Raw genomic sequence first — 17,287 nt, 5'->3', positions numbered from 1 at the left:
AAAAAAAAAAAGAGAGGTGAAGAAATAGTTTATTGTTAATAAATGATTTCACATCATATCTCCTGAGTCACCAAATCTGTTCAGTGTTTGCTATGTCAAGTAACAGCAGAGAAAAATACATACATGCTTATTTGCATGCATATTTTTTGTGTGTAAACAAAAATAAATTCCAAAAATTCTACTCACTGCTCAGATGCAGCAGTTTCTGTTATAACTCAATATGTGTGTTCCTGAAAATCCCCCTGTTAGTCCAATTCACACACATTAATTATGGTGGAGATTAGAATAGGGAAAAACCCAAAAATATATAATTTGTAACCAGAGCATTACCAAAAACAATAGAAATCCTATTGAAATACCAGCAAAGCTCAGTCTCCACTGGCCTTTGTCCTTTGCATCACAGTCATGAAACTCCTTGCAGTCTTAAATATCAGGACTGATGTTTCATCCCTCTAGATAAGGTTCATGAAAGGTCCTATATTTACATAAGACTGGGTTCATCAAAATTTGGGGTTATAATTCTTCATAAATCTATATTTTTATTTAATTAATGACTAGGATAAGAAAATGGGGGTGACTGCTTGTGGGCACAGAATTTCTTTGTGAGGTGGTGAAAATGTTCTGGAATTAGATCACAATAATGATTGGATAACTGTGAATATTCTAAAACCACTGGATTACAGTCTTAAAAGATGCAGTTTAAGGTATGCGAATTATATCCCAATAATGCTATTTTTTTATGATGGAGGTGAAAATACTCATATTAATGATGGCTAAAGCGATCCTAGTGCTGCTGTGGAAAAGAGGACTGGGGGTTAGGGAACCTCCCACTATCAGGACAAACTGAGACTATTATAATATTTCAGTCTTAAAGAAGATGATCTCTATGGAACTCCAAATGCAGATTTACCATGAAGCATATTAGGTTTTGATTTTAGGGCTTCTTTCTACCTCAGTACCTAGAAACTTATATTCATAATTTAATTTTCTTTTTCTTAAAGAGAGCCCCAGAAATCAAAGAAGCATCAGGCCCCACAAAACCTGTATCTTTATGTGTAAAACTCACAGAATCATGCAGGATACGTAAAAGACAAACAAGGCTCACAGGGCTCCAGAATATTAGGAAAAGTTTCTCATGGTGAGCTACATCCCAACAGTTTCAGTGAGGGGGACACATTTCTGTTTTGTGCTCTTTGATGTAGAGAAATATGAGATTATTTTATCCATTTGGGGGTCCCAGTGGACAAGAGTCCATGTTCATTCTCCCTTTTTATAAACAGTCTTTCTTGGCTGCTAAATTTGATGCACTTTAGAAGGTTCATGGGCATAAATGCAATGATAAAAATAATACGTTCGTTCCTGCAGTTAAAGTCATGTCCCAAATCCGGAATTTCTCATAACACAGATCCTCAAGTCAGAAATCCAGGTCACGATTTAGTGTTACAATAAACAGCTGCCAGGTCAACAGGAAGATCGGCGCGGAGGGGTGTAAGCAGTGTGGGCACAACATGCCATGGACGCAGCCTTTACTGACTGGGCTGTTCAGAAACCACAGTGCCGATGACACAAGTTAAACCTCTCATCAGGACACTCTCCTCATAGAACTTACTCAGGTAGCAGAATTTGTAAGCAACCAGAAGAGATGGAAAAGTCAAGGGAAGAGAGGATCAATGCCGCAGTCGCTGGAGATGGAGTTTCTGCAGGTGGAACTCAGCAAGACAAACAACCTTGGTCTCAATTGTAAACACAAGAGAGTAGATTCAAGGTGGCACATTTAGTCCACGAACTGTTTTCCCTTAGAGTTTGTATAAACAGGTTGTGAAGTATTTCACCACAGACCAACTGAACTGTCACGTAGCAAAGTTAATGTCACTTATCAGGAATGTATGCCATCTCGGGGAAGAAGAGACATCTGGGCTGAGGACAGAGGCATTTCTCTGATAACAGAGCTTAGGTTCTGCTTTAGACTGTTCCCCCCCCACCCCCAATTCCTCTGTGGGGAGGAATCCAAGATCTCCATGATTCCTTGGCACTGAAGAATCAGAGCTGGAAATACTTGGAGGAAGCCTCCAGCATAGAACCCCAGAGAGGGAAAATAATGCTGCCTCCCAAAGCGCTCACACCCAGGCCCCACCCAGGCCCCGGGGTTTTGTGCTGCGCTCTCGCTGCAGTCCCTCCCACTGTGCCTCTCAGAGCACAGTAGTACACCGCGGAGTCCGACAGCTGCACGGAGGGCTTCTCCAGGTGGAAGGAACTGTCACTCTTGACATGACTGGCCTGAAAACCTCTGCTGTCCATCTCCTGGTTTTCTGAGCTTTTCAGGAAGAGCTGAGGTTCTTTGTTTAGATACTGGACATACCAGAATAGAAAAACTGTATACCTGCTCTCATAAGTGCAGTTTAATGTCAGAGCTGCCCCCTCAGGGAGGGTGACTGGACCTTCTGTCTGGGTCACCGAGTCTCCATAGGTCCTTCCTTAAAAAAAAGGAAAGGCTTCGTTATACTGGCAATAGAAGAGACATAGATTCCAGTTTGGAAGGGGTGAAAGGTCATCCTAAAGCTAAGGAATAGAACATCTCAGAAGTTCTGGGTAAACATTACTCACTGAATATCAACAAGATCACAAGTCCTGAGCAGGAAGCGGACAGCATGGCTGGCTGAGAAGAAGTAGAAGGTTTTGTTGAGAGATACCCCAAACCAAGAGGTATGTTTCTTTATGTGCTTGATCCTTTGGTGGGATCTTCTACAAAATCTTGACTCACGTGTTAACAGGGCAAACTGCTCGACAAGATCAGGCCGCAGGCTGGAACAAAGAGATGTGCGCAGGAACATGAAATTTGTCAAACCACAAGCTGAAGGGAGCAGCGCCCTCTTGCGGCTCTTCTATGTCGCTGAAGCCTGTGCTGCGTCTCGGAATGATGCTCATTTTCACCCAGGAGTGCGACTTAACCTGCAGACAGAAGGAAAACGGTGTCCAAGGTGAAGGGTGGGACTCGAGGAAGGCGGACCAAACATTCTGCTGACTTCACCGTGTGGGTAATGGGTGATTTCTGTTACCTTCGTTAAGGCACAGAGCAATATGACTCCCTTAAATCTCCCCAGCCCCAGCATCTAATGTGTTCATACCAAGTGGTAATTTAGTTTTAGGCATCTTAGGATATCCTGAGAATATAAAAATATATATATTGTGAGATTTCTTCTCGGCATATTCCCCACTGGTCCCTCGAAACCAGGGGGTGAGCATGTCTGCTTAGAATGCCCTTCCCTCTCTCCACTCCCCTTCACTTGGACGACTCCTGTTCATTCTTTGAAAACCAGTGCATCAACTCCATGTGAAAACAGTCTCCCATTCCCGAGCTGAGTTAGTGCTCTCCTTTTTTCCCACCATATTTTCTGTCCTTACCACACCATATCAGAGTCATTTCTGTCCCGTTTCTCAAGCCGCACTTGGTGCTCCTGAGATCAGAAATTGAATCGGAATTGAATCAGCAACCCTTTTTCCAGGTCTTTAGCTCATAAGAAAAGCAAAAAAAAAAAAAAAAAAAAAAAAGAAAACCTTTAAAATTGGTGGGAAAAAAACGAATGAATGGCTGTGTCTGGTGGACAAAATTATCTTTGATGAAGGACAGTCTGTGGGAAGATGCGTCTTAGGTCCCTGGTGTGACTGGCTCCATTTAGGAGGAGATCCAGGACCTGCTAGCAGGTACATTCAGTGTTTTACAAAATCAAGTAAGGTGCAGGTCTTCTTATAAGGGGCCACTGTCTTACTGACTATTTTTTAATATTATGGTGCTTTCGTATTCCCAACAATAAAATTTAGTATCAACTTTTTAAGCTCATAGGTTTTATACAATTATCAAATAAGACAAAAAAATGCAAACAAAATGTAAAATCAATAAAATTCTAATTAAAACATTAGTGTGAGAATTCATTTTTCACTGAAACTAAAGGGTTAATATAGGCTTATTAAAATAAAGCTATGGATGTGTATAGTTGAATAACTGACTTGATTAAAGTTATTTGAAGCTTGATGTACTATTGTCTGAGTTACTGTGAGTAGTGATAACAAGGATTTTTTTCTTCACTTTTCCTATTCAGAAATACTCATGTTTGTCACCATTATACAATTTTATTATTTAATGAAGCACCCAAGAATTCAGCACTGAAAAAAAATATGTTTTGTATTTACTGCTACTTTTATGTCTATTGAATTACATATTGATACATACAAACAGTGAATATTTGCAATACATCCTCTTTCATTGCAGGTTCTTGGGAGTGTGGCCTACCTGTAGTACTATGTGCCATATCTGTAGCACTATGTGCTGTGTGCTATATCATAACCAAAATTTTCTAAAAACTTTTCACCATTTAAGCAGCTGCAATGTCTTCATTTGTAAACTATAATTATCCCACTTGCCCTTAATTTGGTAAAAATGACATAAATCATCAAAATCAAGGGGGCTATTCTATTAGTTATCTAGATAATTAGAAATATACCTTTTTTATTTTATTTTGTCCTAATCACACAGAAAATTGCAAATCTAAAAATTCTCATTTAATTTCTATACCTCAGGGATTAGTGAACTTTTCTCTATAAAAGGGCAAATAATATATATTTTAGGCTTTGAAATCGTACACTCTCTTTTGCAAGTACTAAACTCTGCTGTTATAGCAAGGAAGCCATCATAAGCAGAGTGTAAACAGATGCACGTGGCTATTTTGCAATAAAACTTTACAAAAACAGGTGGCCGCTTGTTTTGAATGCTGGGCCATAGTTTTCTGACCCCGATTATACACCAACAATTTGTTCACACAATTCCAAATATCCATGGATTGCAGTTTGAAAAACTCAGCTCTATTTTCTTTCACTACAACATTATTATAACTCTTTGATGAGGCTAAAATAAAGGTGGTATATTAAATAAATTAATAGAAAGGAAGAAGAGGGAAATTGATTATCTTAGTGCTTACGATGCCTTGGTATGATGGATTCAAGGCTGAGCACCACAGATAATGGTCCCTGCCCTTAAGGAGCACATAGAGTAATAATAGAGGCAGTTATTAATTAAATAAAGAAATAAAAGGAGAAAATGCACACTTAAGGCAGAGGTCCACGATTCTAAGAGAGCATTATTGAGCTTTCTTCTGTAACTGACTCTTGAGCACATGCACAAGAAGAAATAGGAATTCACTGGGTTTTACTTTCAACAGAAGAAAAAAGAATTTTTTTTTTTGAAAGAAAGAGAAAGGGGAAGAGAGAACAGGAGTCTTTCTCTATTGCCCAGGCTGGAATGCAATCTAAAAATAGGTATTAAAAACCTCCTTTATGCCGATAGTTGTGTTTAACAGTAGAGACAGGAAGGAATAAGGGAAGAAAATAACAAATAGCCAACCAATATTTCATTTAAGTGTGTGAAATGCTATGCAAATGCTGAAGAGTGATTTACTCCCAATTATGTGGTCACTTTCAAAATAGGTGTAATATGATACTGAGAAAGAAATTTTTTAAAGAGTAAGACAGTATCCTAAAATCACTTTGAGGGGGTTATATAAAACGAACAAAGTGCTTTCAAGAAACGTAGATAGGACCAGTATTGAAGAAAAAAATAAATTAGGACCATATTGTGGAAAGAGACTGGAGAGGCCTTAAAACCCTAAATTATGCAGAGTTTTGTAAATCACATGAAGCCATTTTTTTCTACTCTAAGAACTAATGAGGACCCAGGTGGTTGACATGGTCAAATTTGCGCTCTAAAAGAGTCACCCTCACCATGTACAAAGGACTATACTGAGAAGTGATGGGGTCTGTCAAGTGTGCTGGGGGCAGAGGAGCAAGGGATTAGGGAGGATTTTAAATTAGGGTATGGAGGTCAATTAGGCTATAGAGGTTGTGATGTCTTCTGCAAAACCTAATAGGTGGTACACACAATAGAACTTGGAAATACATTGGCTATGGTCATTCAAAAATAACTATGAACCAAAAAATATTGTATGAGTTCTAATATGCCCTAAACTGAGGGTCTGGCAGAAACTTCTGATTGTCTGTAATATGTTCATTATTGCCTATTACTAATAGAACCCCCATTTGATGTAAATGGAAACATACTTAGATAATAATCCTGATATCCTGCCTCCCTTGCAGATGGGAGGAGGTGGGAACGTGGAATAACACTAGTAAATGAGTGTAAGGAGAAGACATTGGACAGAGCTTCTGGATAAGGCTGACTCAGCCAGCAAGTACCTGTGCCCTTGACTTTCTCCTTCTTTCAGTCTAGAAGATGTATAAAGTGGAAGAATCTCTGGCAGTCTCTTGAAAGTATAAGTGAAAGAGTGACACATTAAGAGTGAAAAACAGTAAGCTAGAAATACCCTTGTTCCTTTGTAACATGATGAAGCTACTTCACCAGCCCTGCATATTACAAAGCTCCTTTGTATGGGGGGAAAAAAACACCTCAATCTTGTTAAAAACATTACTGTTTGGGTTTTTAAAATGTGAATCTGAGCCAATCTCTTACATATACTGTATTGAAGACATTCATTAAAATTGAAATTCATGACTTTGTCAGAGACTGATTGAGTGAGCCAGAATTGAGCCTAATAGTCCAGATCTTCTAAGATGCTCTAGTGATTCTGGTATAGCTGATATTGATGGATCAAGGTCTGACTTGTGGGAACCACTGTCCTATACAACCTTTCCCTGTGCTCTCCCACTTTTCTCACCAAGGCATGCTCCTAAATGCAAATGCTCTAATTTTCTCTACAAACACACTTTCGGTAGTATCAAAGCTGTGTCAAGAAAACTAGAGTCAGCATTTATTTCTCAGTAGAAGCAAGAATAAATGGCTGAAAAACTGTTATGTATTTGATACTAGAAATGCCTGCTTTCAAAACACAGCATTTTAGGACCTGGCAGTGGTGAACACCTACCTTTCCTTTGGATGGAAAAAAATTATTACTTTCTTATAAACTCCCATTTTACCTAATAGAGACATTGAAGCTTGGGAATCATACAACTAATAAATGGTGAAATCAGATCCAGATATTTGTCAATATCACTCTGAAAATTCAGATCTTTGTCTTATTATGCAATGGTGTCTCTCCTCAGCTCTAAAATGAAAAGCTTGGTTGAGAGTCCTAGGACACCTTCCAAATCTAATGCTTAATGAATCTACTACTTCTTATACAAGAATTAGAGAAATGTAAGAACCATCTCATGCATCTCAAAGACCCACTGACGTCTTAGGAGGGCTGCACATAGCACAAATGTGACCTTCTAAAACTGAGCAGCCTTCCTCCTCTTTCACAAGTGCCCAGTGATTGGTTTTTTTCCCTAATAAAATTAGGACTTAGGTAATATTTTGGGCTCATTGATCTAAATTCTTCATTTCAAGTGAGGAAATTGAAGGCTGCTACACTGACCAGGTCGCTACATAGCCAGGATCAGCAGAACGAAGCCTGGCACTTCCATTTCCCATTCCAACTTTCATGCCTTTTCCCCTAGTCCAAGATGCTTTTTAAAAAGTCATGAATTTGAAAGGGTTCCCCTTACACTTTGCCAGCTGTTTGTAGATTCTTCTTCACTGAAAGACATAACCACCAACTCTACCCACTGTTAGGGCTTCTAAGAAGCTGCTTTGGCAGGGTTTGCGTAGAGGCTGCAGGCTCCTGGTGAACACTGTGCTTCCGTAGCACAGAAGTAAGCAGCAGTGTCTGCTGCCTGGGCAGCCGCGATGAACAAGGAACTGCTTTTCATGGAAGTGTCAAGCATGAATCTTAATCTTCCACTATATTTCTTTCTTTCATTTGAAAATATTAAAATTAGTTGGGTAAGGCCTCTATTTGAATCTTGTCTATACCACTGTAAACTGCGTATACTAGTTTTGTAACTGCAGTTCATGATGGCATTTTTACCCTCCTGGATGCTCAAGGTCTGAGGTTCCTCTTCTCCTTGCTGACTGTTCACCCCTAGGAAGAAACACAGGTCAGGGTCCAGGAGTCAGTCATGGCATTTTCAAATTACATTTCCAAATTAATAAAAACGTTTTACCCCTCAGTCCTGTCAGCTCTAAACTTCAGACTTGCCGTGCCCATCACCAAAAACCCCAACTCACTGGCCAATTGAAGCCATAGAATCACCAAAGACACCAGGAGAGGCTCCATTCTTCTTCCTTATTGAAATCACAGAAGACCTGAAATGGAGCCAGGCTCCTCAGTCAAGAGAAAGCTCTCTTTACTGGGTGTGTCTCTGGTCCTTCTGTCCCCTAGTCTCAGGTTCCTGCCTAGCCAGTCAGAGGCAAGCTCAATCCTCTGCTTTCAACACAGACAGGCTGATGTAAAGCCAAGTTAGTCTGAGGAGAGGGAGGCACTGCCATCTTGTGATGGCAACACCATCCTACTGCTAGAATGTGCTCTGGATCAGCCATGTGTGTTCAGAGCTGACTCAGAGGAAATTACAAAGCTATTCCAGTCTCTGCCTTTACTGAATTCTGGTTCTAACTTAGAATAGGAACAGATACAATTCAATTCAGGTAAGAACACAACTACGAAACAAGGTTAGTGCCCAGTATTTGCAGACTACCTCTGAGAAGCACTGTTAAATTCCCTGTTGTTACTATAACCTCTGATCATGTATCTATGAGCTTCCTTTTAAAAAATTTTCCCTGGAATGAGATTTTATACAAGTCAGGGTTTTCATTGGTGAGCAACAGAAATAGACCTGCCTGAACTAAGTAGAAAAGGAATAAATTAATGAATATTGGATTTGCTTCGGAACCGAACTCAATAGTCAGCAGCAATACAGAAAATCACTCCAGAGAACCACTTCTCTGAATATCCCGCTGTCTCCTCTCCTGAGCTCCAGATACTGCATGTAGTTTCTTCAAGACTGTTCATGAAGGACAATGTATGCAGCTACAATTCCACTGCCTTCCAGCTCTGTAAACTCTCATCTCTATCTCGTTGCAATTACCACCACTCTCAAAAAGGAAACTTACTTTTTCCCTTTTTTTTTTTTTTTCATAAGTCTATCCTGAGTGAAAATTAGGGAACAGTTCATCCAATTGTTGGAGCCCAAGCCATGTGCCCACATCAATCTCCTCAGTAGGCTGGTTATGAATGTACTGTGTTAGTTTACTGGGGCTCCCATAATAAAATATCACAGATTGCATGACTTAAACAACAAACGTTTATTTTCTCATGATTTTAGAGACTACAAGTTCAAGGTCAAAGTGCTGGCATTTGGTTTCTTTTGAGGCCCTTCTCCATGACTCATAGATGGTTGCCTTCTTGTTGTGTCTTCACACGAGATTTAATTTTTAAAATTAAATCTTGACCCTTGAGAGTACACCTTTTTAATATTCTGTGTGATGTTATAGGACATACGCATAAAGCTCATCTGTGGTGTACTAACACAGTGGTGTCTCAGGAGAGGAAAGCACTGGAGCATTGTTTGAGTTGTGAGCTAAACTAGCTGTTTTTTCATATAACTTTTTTTTTTTTCTTACTTGAAAGCATGAGGGATAGAATAACAGATTTGGGTAGCTGGAAGATATGTTCTTGAAAATGATAAAGTGTGAACCTGCAATTTTAAGGAAAACAACTAATAGTGATTGTTGCCAATAATAACATTTGAGCCTCCAAAGGAAAATTAGAATTTTGGAAAATTTGCATCCACTACCCTGGGCTTGACACCTTGTCAGTTCTTAGTGGTTTTGCTGATAAGATTGGTGGTGATAGTAAACAATGCAACTTTTGAAACTATAGTACTGTATTTGTTTTGCAATTATTATAAATCCATAAGCAGTTGACAAAATAGTTTATAGAACCCTATGTACTCTTCACATAGCTTCTTCCAGTGGTGGCATCTTATCTAACTGAAATGCAATATAAATACCAGGGAACTGACATTGTTCAAATACTGCTAACTAAACTACAGATATTATTCCATTTTCACCATTTTTGTGCTTTTCTCTTTGTGTGTCCATGCATACATGTGTGTGGTTCTTGATTGTATCTCATATAACCACCAACACAGATTTCTCTCATCCTAACCCTCTATCTGCACAAACACCCTATCATCCCCAATCTCTGTCCTCTAGCAACCATCTCTTATAGCTCTGTTATTTTTTATAACGTTATATATATGGAATCAAACTGTATGTAATCTTTGGGAATTGACCCATACAGGTTGTTCCATGTATCAATAGTTTGTTTATTTTGTTTCATATTATTCCATGGTATGAATTACTGTAGTTTACTTAACCATTCCCCCACTGAAAAATATTTAGGTTGATTCCAGTTTTTGTCAGTTATGAATAAAGTTACCGCGAATGTTGTATAAGACTTTATGTGAATGTTATTGGGATAGATGTTCAATGCACAATGGTGTGGTCATATGATAAGTGCATGTTTAGTTTTATAAAAAACTCCCAAATTGTTTTCCAGAATGGCTATACTACTTTACAATCCCACCAGCAATGTATAAAAGTTTCCATTTCTCTACATACTCACCAACATTTAGTATTATTACTGTTTTGTATTTTAGCTGTTCTAATATGTTTATAGTGATATCTCATTATGATTTTCATTTTCATTTTGCTAATGAAGAATGATATTGAACATTTTTTATTTGCTTATTTTTCACCCATATTTCTACTTTGGTGAACTATCTATTCTATTTCTAATTGGATTGTTTGTTTGTTTGTTTTTGACAGTGAGATTTGAGTGCTCTTTATTTATCCTAGACATAGGACCTCTGTCTAGTGTGTGATTTATAAACATTTCTCTCTCTCTATAGGTTGCCTTTTATTCTATTAACAATGTCTTTCCACCATGCCAAAGGTTTTATTTTATTGAAGACCAATTTATCAACTTTTTCTTTTATAGAAAAAAAATTTTTAAAGAAAAAATTGATAAATTGGCCTTCAATAAAAGAACTTTTGGGTTCATGTCTAAGAACTCACTGTCTAGCTCTAGTTCTCAAATATTTTCTCCATTTTTTAACTTTTATATTTTACATTAGAAATTTCTCAAATAAGTAAGTTATGGAGCAATATTCACAGGGTGTTGTTTGTTCTCAAGCAGTTTAAGGTAGGTATTTCAAAGCTGAGAACCAGTTTGGAGTGGGCAAAGTTCACGACATATAAGTTTAGGATTGGCAGAAGGATGTACCAAAAGTCTTGAGGTGGGTTTTACTGATAATACTACTATTGTCTTCATAAGCAAGCTATTTTTCCAACTAAGCAAACTCTTATTAGGCATCTGTTTGCCCAGATGAACATACTGTTTGCTTATATTAATCAGTTTGACATGGTTCCCTGAAGAAACTAGTGAAATCACATTAGTGGAGATCGACTCACATGCTCATAGGAGAGGATTGCTAATTTTTATATTTGTCTGAATGAATTTATTTAGCATTCCTTTACAGTGTACATATTGTGTGCTCCATACTGTGTTAGAAGGTCAGGTAAAAGCCAGAGATAACACAATGGCTCTTCTCTGGAACATTGTGCTCAATAGGAAGAGGAGATAAGATAAAGTTTTAATATAGTGTGATGGTTACCAGAACATATTGCAGGGTTGTTAGGGAGGGGGCGAGTAGCTCCAGAAGTCATGACATGCTTAAAATATAAGAGGCTCTTGAGCTGGAAGTCGAAGATCAATACCTTTAATGATAAACCCCACAAAAATTCAGGACTTGGCACTTCAGTGAAGTTTCTAGAGGTTCAACAGCCCAGAGAACATTGAGACATCTCTTCCAAGGTGGAAGACATGTAGCTGCACCCCACACCACCTACCACAGAAAAAGAGGCACATATGTGATTGGCTATTTTGAATTTGGAGGCAATCAATACCACATGGGGGTGTACTACTTTGGCCTATTTACAGAGTCATCTATAAAGCCACCAGTTTTCAGTGGACACCAGAGCAACAGGAGGCTCTACAATTTCAGGTTTCAGTGCAATCCGTTTCACCACATTGGTCTTATGATTCAGCAAATCCAACAATGATATTCAAAGTTTCCATGGAAAGTAAGAATGCTCTATGAAGACTCTGGGAAACACCAATAGGAGAATCACAGCATAGTCCTCTAGTAGTTGGGGGACATAGTTTCCCTTTTCTATAAATAACTATTCTCCTTTAAAAAACAGCTTCTGTCTTGCTAGTTTACCTTGGTGAAGTCTGAATGTCTCATTCAGGAAAAATAGATGACCAAGAACCAAGTGTTGTCTGATCTAATCAGCTGTAATATTGGGCATGCCCAGAAGCAATCGATCATCAAGTGGAAATTGTACATAAGAGACCACATTGAGGCAGATCCATAAGGTGCAAGTTAGCTCCGTGAGTAGGTGGCTCAGATTCCTTTGACACCAACTTCTCTTATTGTCTCGTTTTCTGTAATCCGTGCTGTATCCTCCTAGGGAGTTCCATACTCCTTCTAGTGGTACATTTTGGTTGTCCAAATTACCTGGTGAAAGATGGCCAGAGGTGCTGATCTACACTGAATCATGGGGAGTTGCTGATGGTTTAGTCAGATGGCAAGAAACCTAGAAGGAATAGGCTTAAAAGATGGATGACAAGGGAATTTAGGAAAGAGGTATCCTAATGGACCTCTCAGAATGAGCAAAGACTCTCAAGATAATTTTGCTCAATGTGAATACTGACCAAGGGAAAACAAATGCAGTAGAAACTATTATAATGGACACAATGATGCCCTTCATTGATGTGTCAACATTCTCCCCAGCCATCCCAGTGCTTGCTCAATGGTCACATGAAAAAAGTGGCCCTGCTGGCAGGGATGGATGTTATGCTTGAGCTCAAAAGCATGGATTTCTCCTTATTAAGGCTAACTTAGCTAATGCTACTGTTGAGTGCCTAATCCGTAAACCGCAGAGACTAATACTGAGCTCCTCGAATCATGTCATGCCCTAGGGAACCAACCAGACACCTGTTGATTGCTCTTCTATCATAGAGATGACTGAGATATGTCCTCACTGAAATAGACACATACACTTGCATATGAATTTGTCTTCCTTGTATGTTATGCCTCTGCTGACCCCTTCTTCATAAACTTACAGAATGCCTAACTCACCATCAGAATAATCCTCACAGTATTTATTCTGATGGAGGAACTAATTTTACTGCAAAATTGTACATGCTTATGGAATCATATAGTCTTATCACTTATCTTGCAATGCACAAGTGGTTGACCTGTTGAAATATGGAATGGCTTATTGATTGAGCTGTGGCACTAGTTTGAAGACGCCCTGAAAAGATAGGGTTCTATCTTACAAGATGCAGTATCTGGTTTACATCGAAAACCATTATATGGTGTTGTCCGCCTTATAGCCAGAATGGATGGATCAGACATCAAGGAAGTGGTCCTGAGAATGGATTCTCTCACTCCTATTACCAGTAGCCCTTTGGCAGAATTTTTGCCTCCATCTTTGTGACTTTGAGCTGTGTTCATTCGAAGGTCTTATTCTCTAAAGGAAGACTATGTCTACCAGGACACCAAACAAAATGGTTCGATTGCACTGAAAGATGGCACTGCTTTGTGACCATTTTGTCCTATGTATGCCTCTGAACAAACAAGTAGGAAAAGAGATTACTGGCTGGAGTTATTGATACCAATTACTAAGGGGAATTGAGATGTTACTATACAACAGGTATAGAGAGAGCTACATCTGAATCCCAGGGCATTTTTTAAGTAGTGCCTATTGGCACTTTCATGCCCAATGGTAAAATTTAAGGGAAACCTATAGCAACAAATTAAAAGGCAGGACTGTTGAGAACTCAGACTCTTTGAGAATGGAGACTTTTGTCACTCCACCAGGAAAATAACCCCGATCCACTGATGATGTGGCTGAGGGCAGAAGAATAAGGTAAGAAGAGAAGGAACAGGTAACAAGAAGAAATAAGAAACAGGTAACAAGAGAAGGAAACTGTCTATATCAATTGAAGCTCAGGACCAAGTCTGGAATCAAGGAATGTAGTAGCTTTCTATATTTTCTCTTTGCTCATCATATGTAGGTGTTGCTTTGTATATGCTGCCATTTTCTTCTCTCTCTTTCTTATCATAATTCTTATATATGTAAATTATTGGAGATTAACTTTATAATTTAGTCTGTATATAACAGCATATTCAGTGGAACTTCCTCTGAATTTGAGATGTGGCTAATGTAGTCAGAGATTCATACAGCGGTTGTTGGGACTATGGTTCCTCTCATTTGGGAGAAATAATGAAAACTTCACTTGTTCAAGGACAGCTTTAGCTTGTTAGGTAGAAACATAATGTCAATTCATTGTTGTTTGGAAGTTCAAATATGCATGTAGGAATGCATATGGGCCAGGTGCAGTGGCTCATGCCTGTAATCCCAGCACTTTGGGAGGCCGAGGAGGGTGGATCACCTGAGGTCAGGAGTTTGGGGCCAGCCTGGCCAACGTGGTGAAACCGTGTCTCTACTAAAAATACAAAAATTAGCTGGACATGGTGGCAGACACCTGTAGTCCTAGCTACTTGGGAGGCTGAGGCAGATGAATCACTTGAACCCAGGAGGTGGAGATTGCAGTGAACTAAGATCACACCATTGCACTCCAGCCTGGGCGACAGAATGAGACACCATCTCAAAAAAAGAAAATAAAATAAAAAAGGAATGCATATGAAAGATCAGTAGCCTGAGGGATAGGGTGTGACAGTTAGCAATGTATTACCTCTCAGCTCCAAATCCACCCTCATTACCTTAGTTGTGAACTGGATCTGGAACTTCTAAATATTTGATATTAAGCTTTGTCAGCAGAGGGGGCTGGAAGCGTCCTGCAGAAGGATGACACTTCTCTTCCTGGTTCTGGTATGTTTTCCACACTTCTTGTCCCACATGCTTGGTTGGCCTGTGGGACACACAGTGGCACCCCGCTCCAGTAAGGTTCATGGCAGCCTGACAGGTGGTTTCTTGGCAAGTTTCACAACCACCACAAGCAAGTTCAGCAGCACTGTTTTGTAGGCTGCCTATGAGTTGTGTTGGAATCCTAGTAGGTATTTTTTTGCTTGTCAGTGTTTTTCTCTGGCACCTCAGCAAACTTTTCCACCATCCAGCAGCCTGCAGCTACCCACTCCCAACGAGACCTGAATCATAGCCTTGGCAGGAGGGGTAATGGTCATGCTTATTCCAATGTGTTTCTTTCCTAGGATTCTACCTTAATCCTAGAGACGGGAACTTCTGCTTACATGTGCGTTCCTATATTCTTTTTACCCATTAGCAGTTATGACTCATTATTATTTAATAAATCTTTATATTAAACTTCATTGTTCAAATTACTGGGTTTCATTTTTCCTGGCTAGACTCTAACTGAGATACTCCTATCTCAATCTATGAAACACATGGGAAGAAAGGTAATAGATACAGAAAGATGAACAATCACAAGCCGTGAAAGAGCAGAGCACTTTAAGGAACTGTGCTCAGGTATACGGTGACAACCACATGCAGGGATCATGTGGGGAAGCAGAGGAGCTGAAGAGGTAAGACTGTGCCATGGAAGCCTGGCCAGGACCTCTGGACCAAGAAAATGATACTTTTTATGCCATGCAATATAGTTTTTATTTCAAAAGTATGTTTCCAGTACTACTAGACAAAATAAATACATCTACTATTTTGAAAATTAATTTAAGCAGGGTAGAAATTGAGAATTTTTTGGAAAAAATTATGAGGTAATCCTATAGCTAACTGACAGCTGATGATATAATATCTAGGGGACAAAATTAATGTTAATATCTGGAGAAAGAATGCCCCACTGTGGCCACACAGAGAGTTTACAAAGAAATATCTCCTGTAACTAAAGGGTTTGTGTTCTGCTTCCTTGGAAAACCAGCTACTGTGCCACTTAGAACACAGTAATACGTGGCTGAGTCTTCCTCTTGCGAGAATGGTTTCTCCAGATGGAAGGATGTCTCGCCTTTGTTAAGGTCAGCAGTGAAACCTTTGACGCTCTCTCTAGGGATTTGTCTCAGGAGTAACTGGAGGCGTTGTTTGGGGTAGTGGACATACCAGGAGAGCTCAGGACTCCCAAAATACGAGTAGTTGCACTTCAGATGCACTGGGGCGCCTTCAAAGACAGACAGGGTCTTCTCGGGTTGAGTCACTCTCTGGGCTCTTGTTTCTCCTATAATAACAATTATGAATCAGGACGAGCCTTACATACTGGGGATGATATTCATTAACGTTGTTCTAAATCAGAAGACTACAGAAAAATAGATTAAAGAGAGGCTTTACTCACTGAGTGTAAATATTATCACAAGCACCGAGATGAGGGTGGGCTTCATGTCTGAGCGGTGGAGAAACTGGAATCTATTTTCTGGAGGTCTTTTCTGGAAACAATTCAGCCACATGGACACTCTGACAGAGAGGTGGATAAGTTTACCCAGCGTGTAAAACAAAAAGCTCTTCTTCAAAAAGATCTGGTTGTTTTTGACCATCAAATTCCATTTGTGTAACATCCCCCTCTAGAGGCCAAATGCAATACTGCGGCTAGCTCAGGCTTCAGGAAACCTTCAAATACACAGAGAATGAGAATTTCCTCCTCAGTTAGTAGGAAAAAGTGTGATGCTGTATTAATTGAAATAGAAGATTATTTTTAAATCCACATATATGGATTAATGAAGTAGAATATAAAGTCCAAATATACAAATGCATATGGAAATTTGGTTTAAATTGGGGAAAATGTGTAATCCTAACTATCATTTGGAAGTTGGCAGATAAGTTAGGATGCCTACCTTAATACCTGTTACAAAATAAAGTTCAAAGGACATAACATTTAATACTTTAAGTAAAATTAAAAACTTGTAAAACAAATTTAGAATGGTCATGGATTTTCTAAGCATGAAAGTCAAAAAGCATAAGAGAAAATATTGATAGATAACACTCCATAGAAATTTAAGCTTCTATACAGATGTTTTAATGAAATGTTTAAACATTACCAGATCAAGTTATTTTATTTTCCATCCAGCATCATTGATTCTGACCTTACTCCTCACACATGAAATGGCCCTTTAGGATTTTAGTTCTATAAGAGATCATGCCACTGCACTCCAGTCTGGGTGACAGAGCAAAAAAAAAAAAAAAAAAAAAAAAAAAAGTAAGTAAGAAATAAAAGAAAGGCCATAAAAAAGGGGGAACAATCATTTGGCTTAGAAAGAGGAAAATTCTAGAAAAAATGGTAGATTGAAAATGTCCCCCTGTAACTAAAGGGTTTGTGTTCTGCTTCCTTGGAAAACCAGCCTCCAGTTACTC

At 39.0% G+C, this 17,287-nt stretch overlaps 3 gene segments (V, D, J or C); all 3 read right to left on the bottom strand.

The window, feature by feature from the left end:
- Positions 1 to 579: 579 nt before the first annotated feature.
- LOC119473607 lies at positions 580 to 3,344 on the bottom strand. The segment is given in 2 exon segments: positions 580 to 2,474; positions 2,605 to 3,344. Coding segments are annotated over 2 exon segments (480 nt in total).
- A 3,325-nt stretch (positions 3,345 to 6,669) lies between these two features.
- LOC119473610 lies at positions 6,670 to 8,325 on the bottom strand. The segment is given in 2 exon segments: positions 6,670 to 7,967; positions 8,114 to 8,325. Coding segments are annotated over 2 exon segments (393 nt in total).
- A 7,386-nt stretch (positions 8,326 to 15,711) lies between these two features.
- Positions 15,712 to 17,004, bottom strand: LOC108315312. The segment is given in 2 exon segments: positions 15,712 to 16,160; positions 16,275 to 17,004. Coding segments are annotated over 2 exon segments (570 nt in total).
- Between the last annotated feature and the right edge of the window lie 283 nt (positions 17,005 to 17,287).

This window comes from Cebus imitator, unplaced genomic scaffold (assembly GCF_001604975.1).
Source record: "Cebus imitator isolate Cc_AM_T3 unplaced genomic scaffold, Cebus_imitator-1.0 Scaffold170, whole genome shotgun sequence".
NCBI classification, from domain to species: domain Eukaryota; kingdom Metazoa; phylum Chordata; class Mammalia; order Primates; family Cebidae; genus Cebus; species Cebus imitator.
The sequence above is the reverse complement of the archived record's forward strand: the minus strand, read 5'-3'. Positions and strand labels throughout refer to the sequence as shown.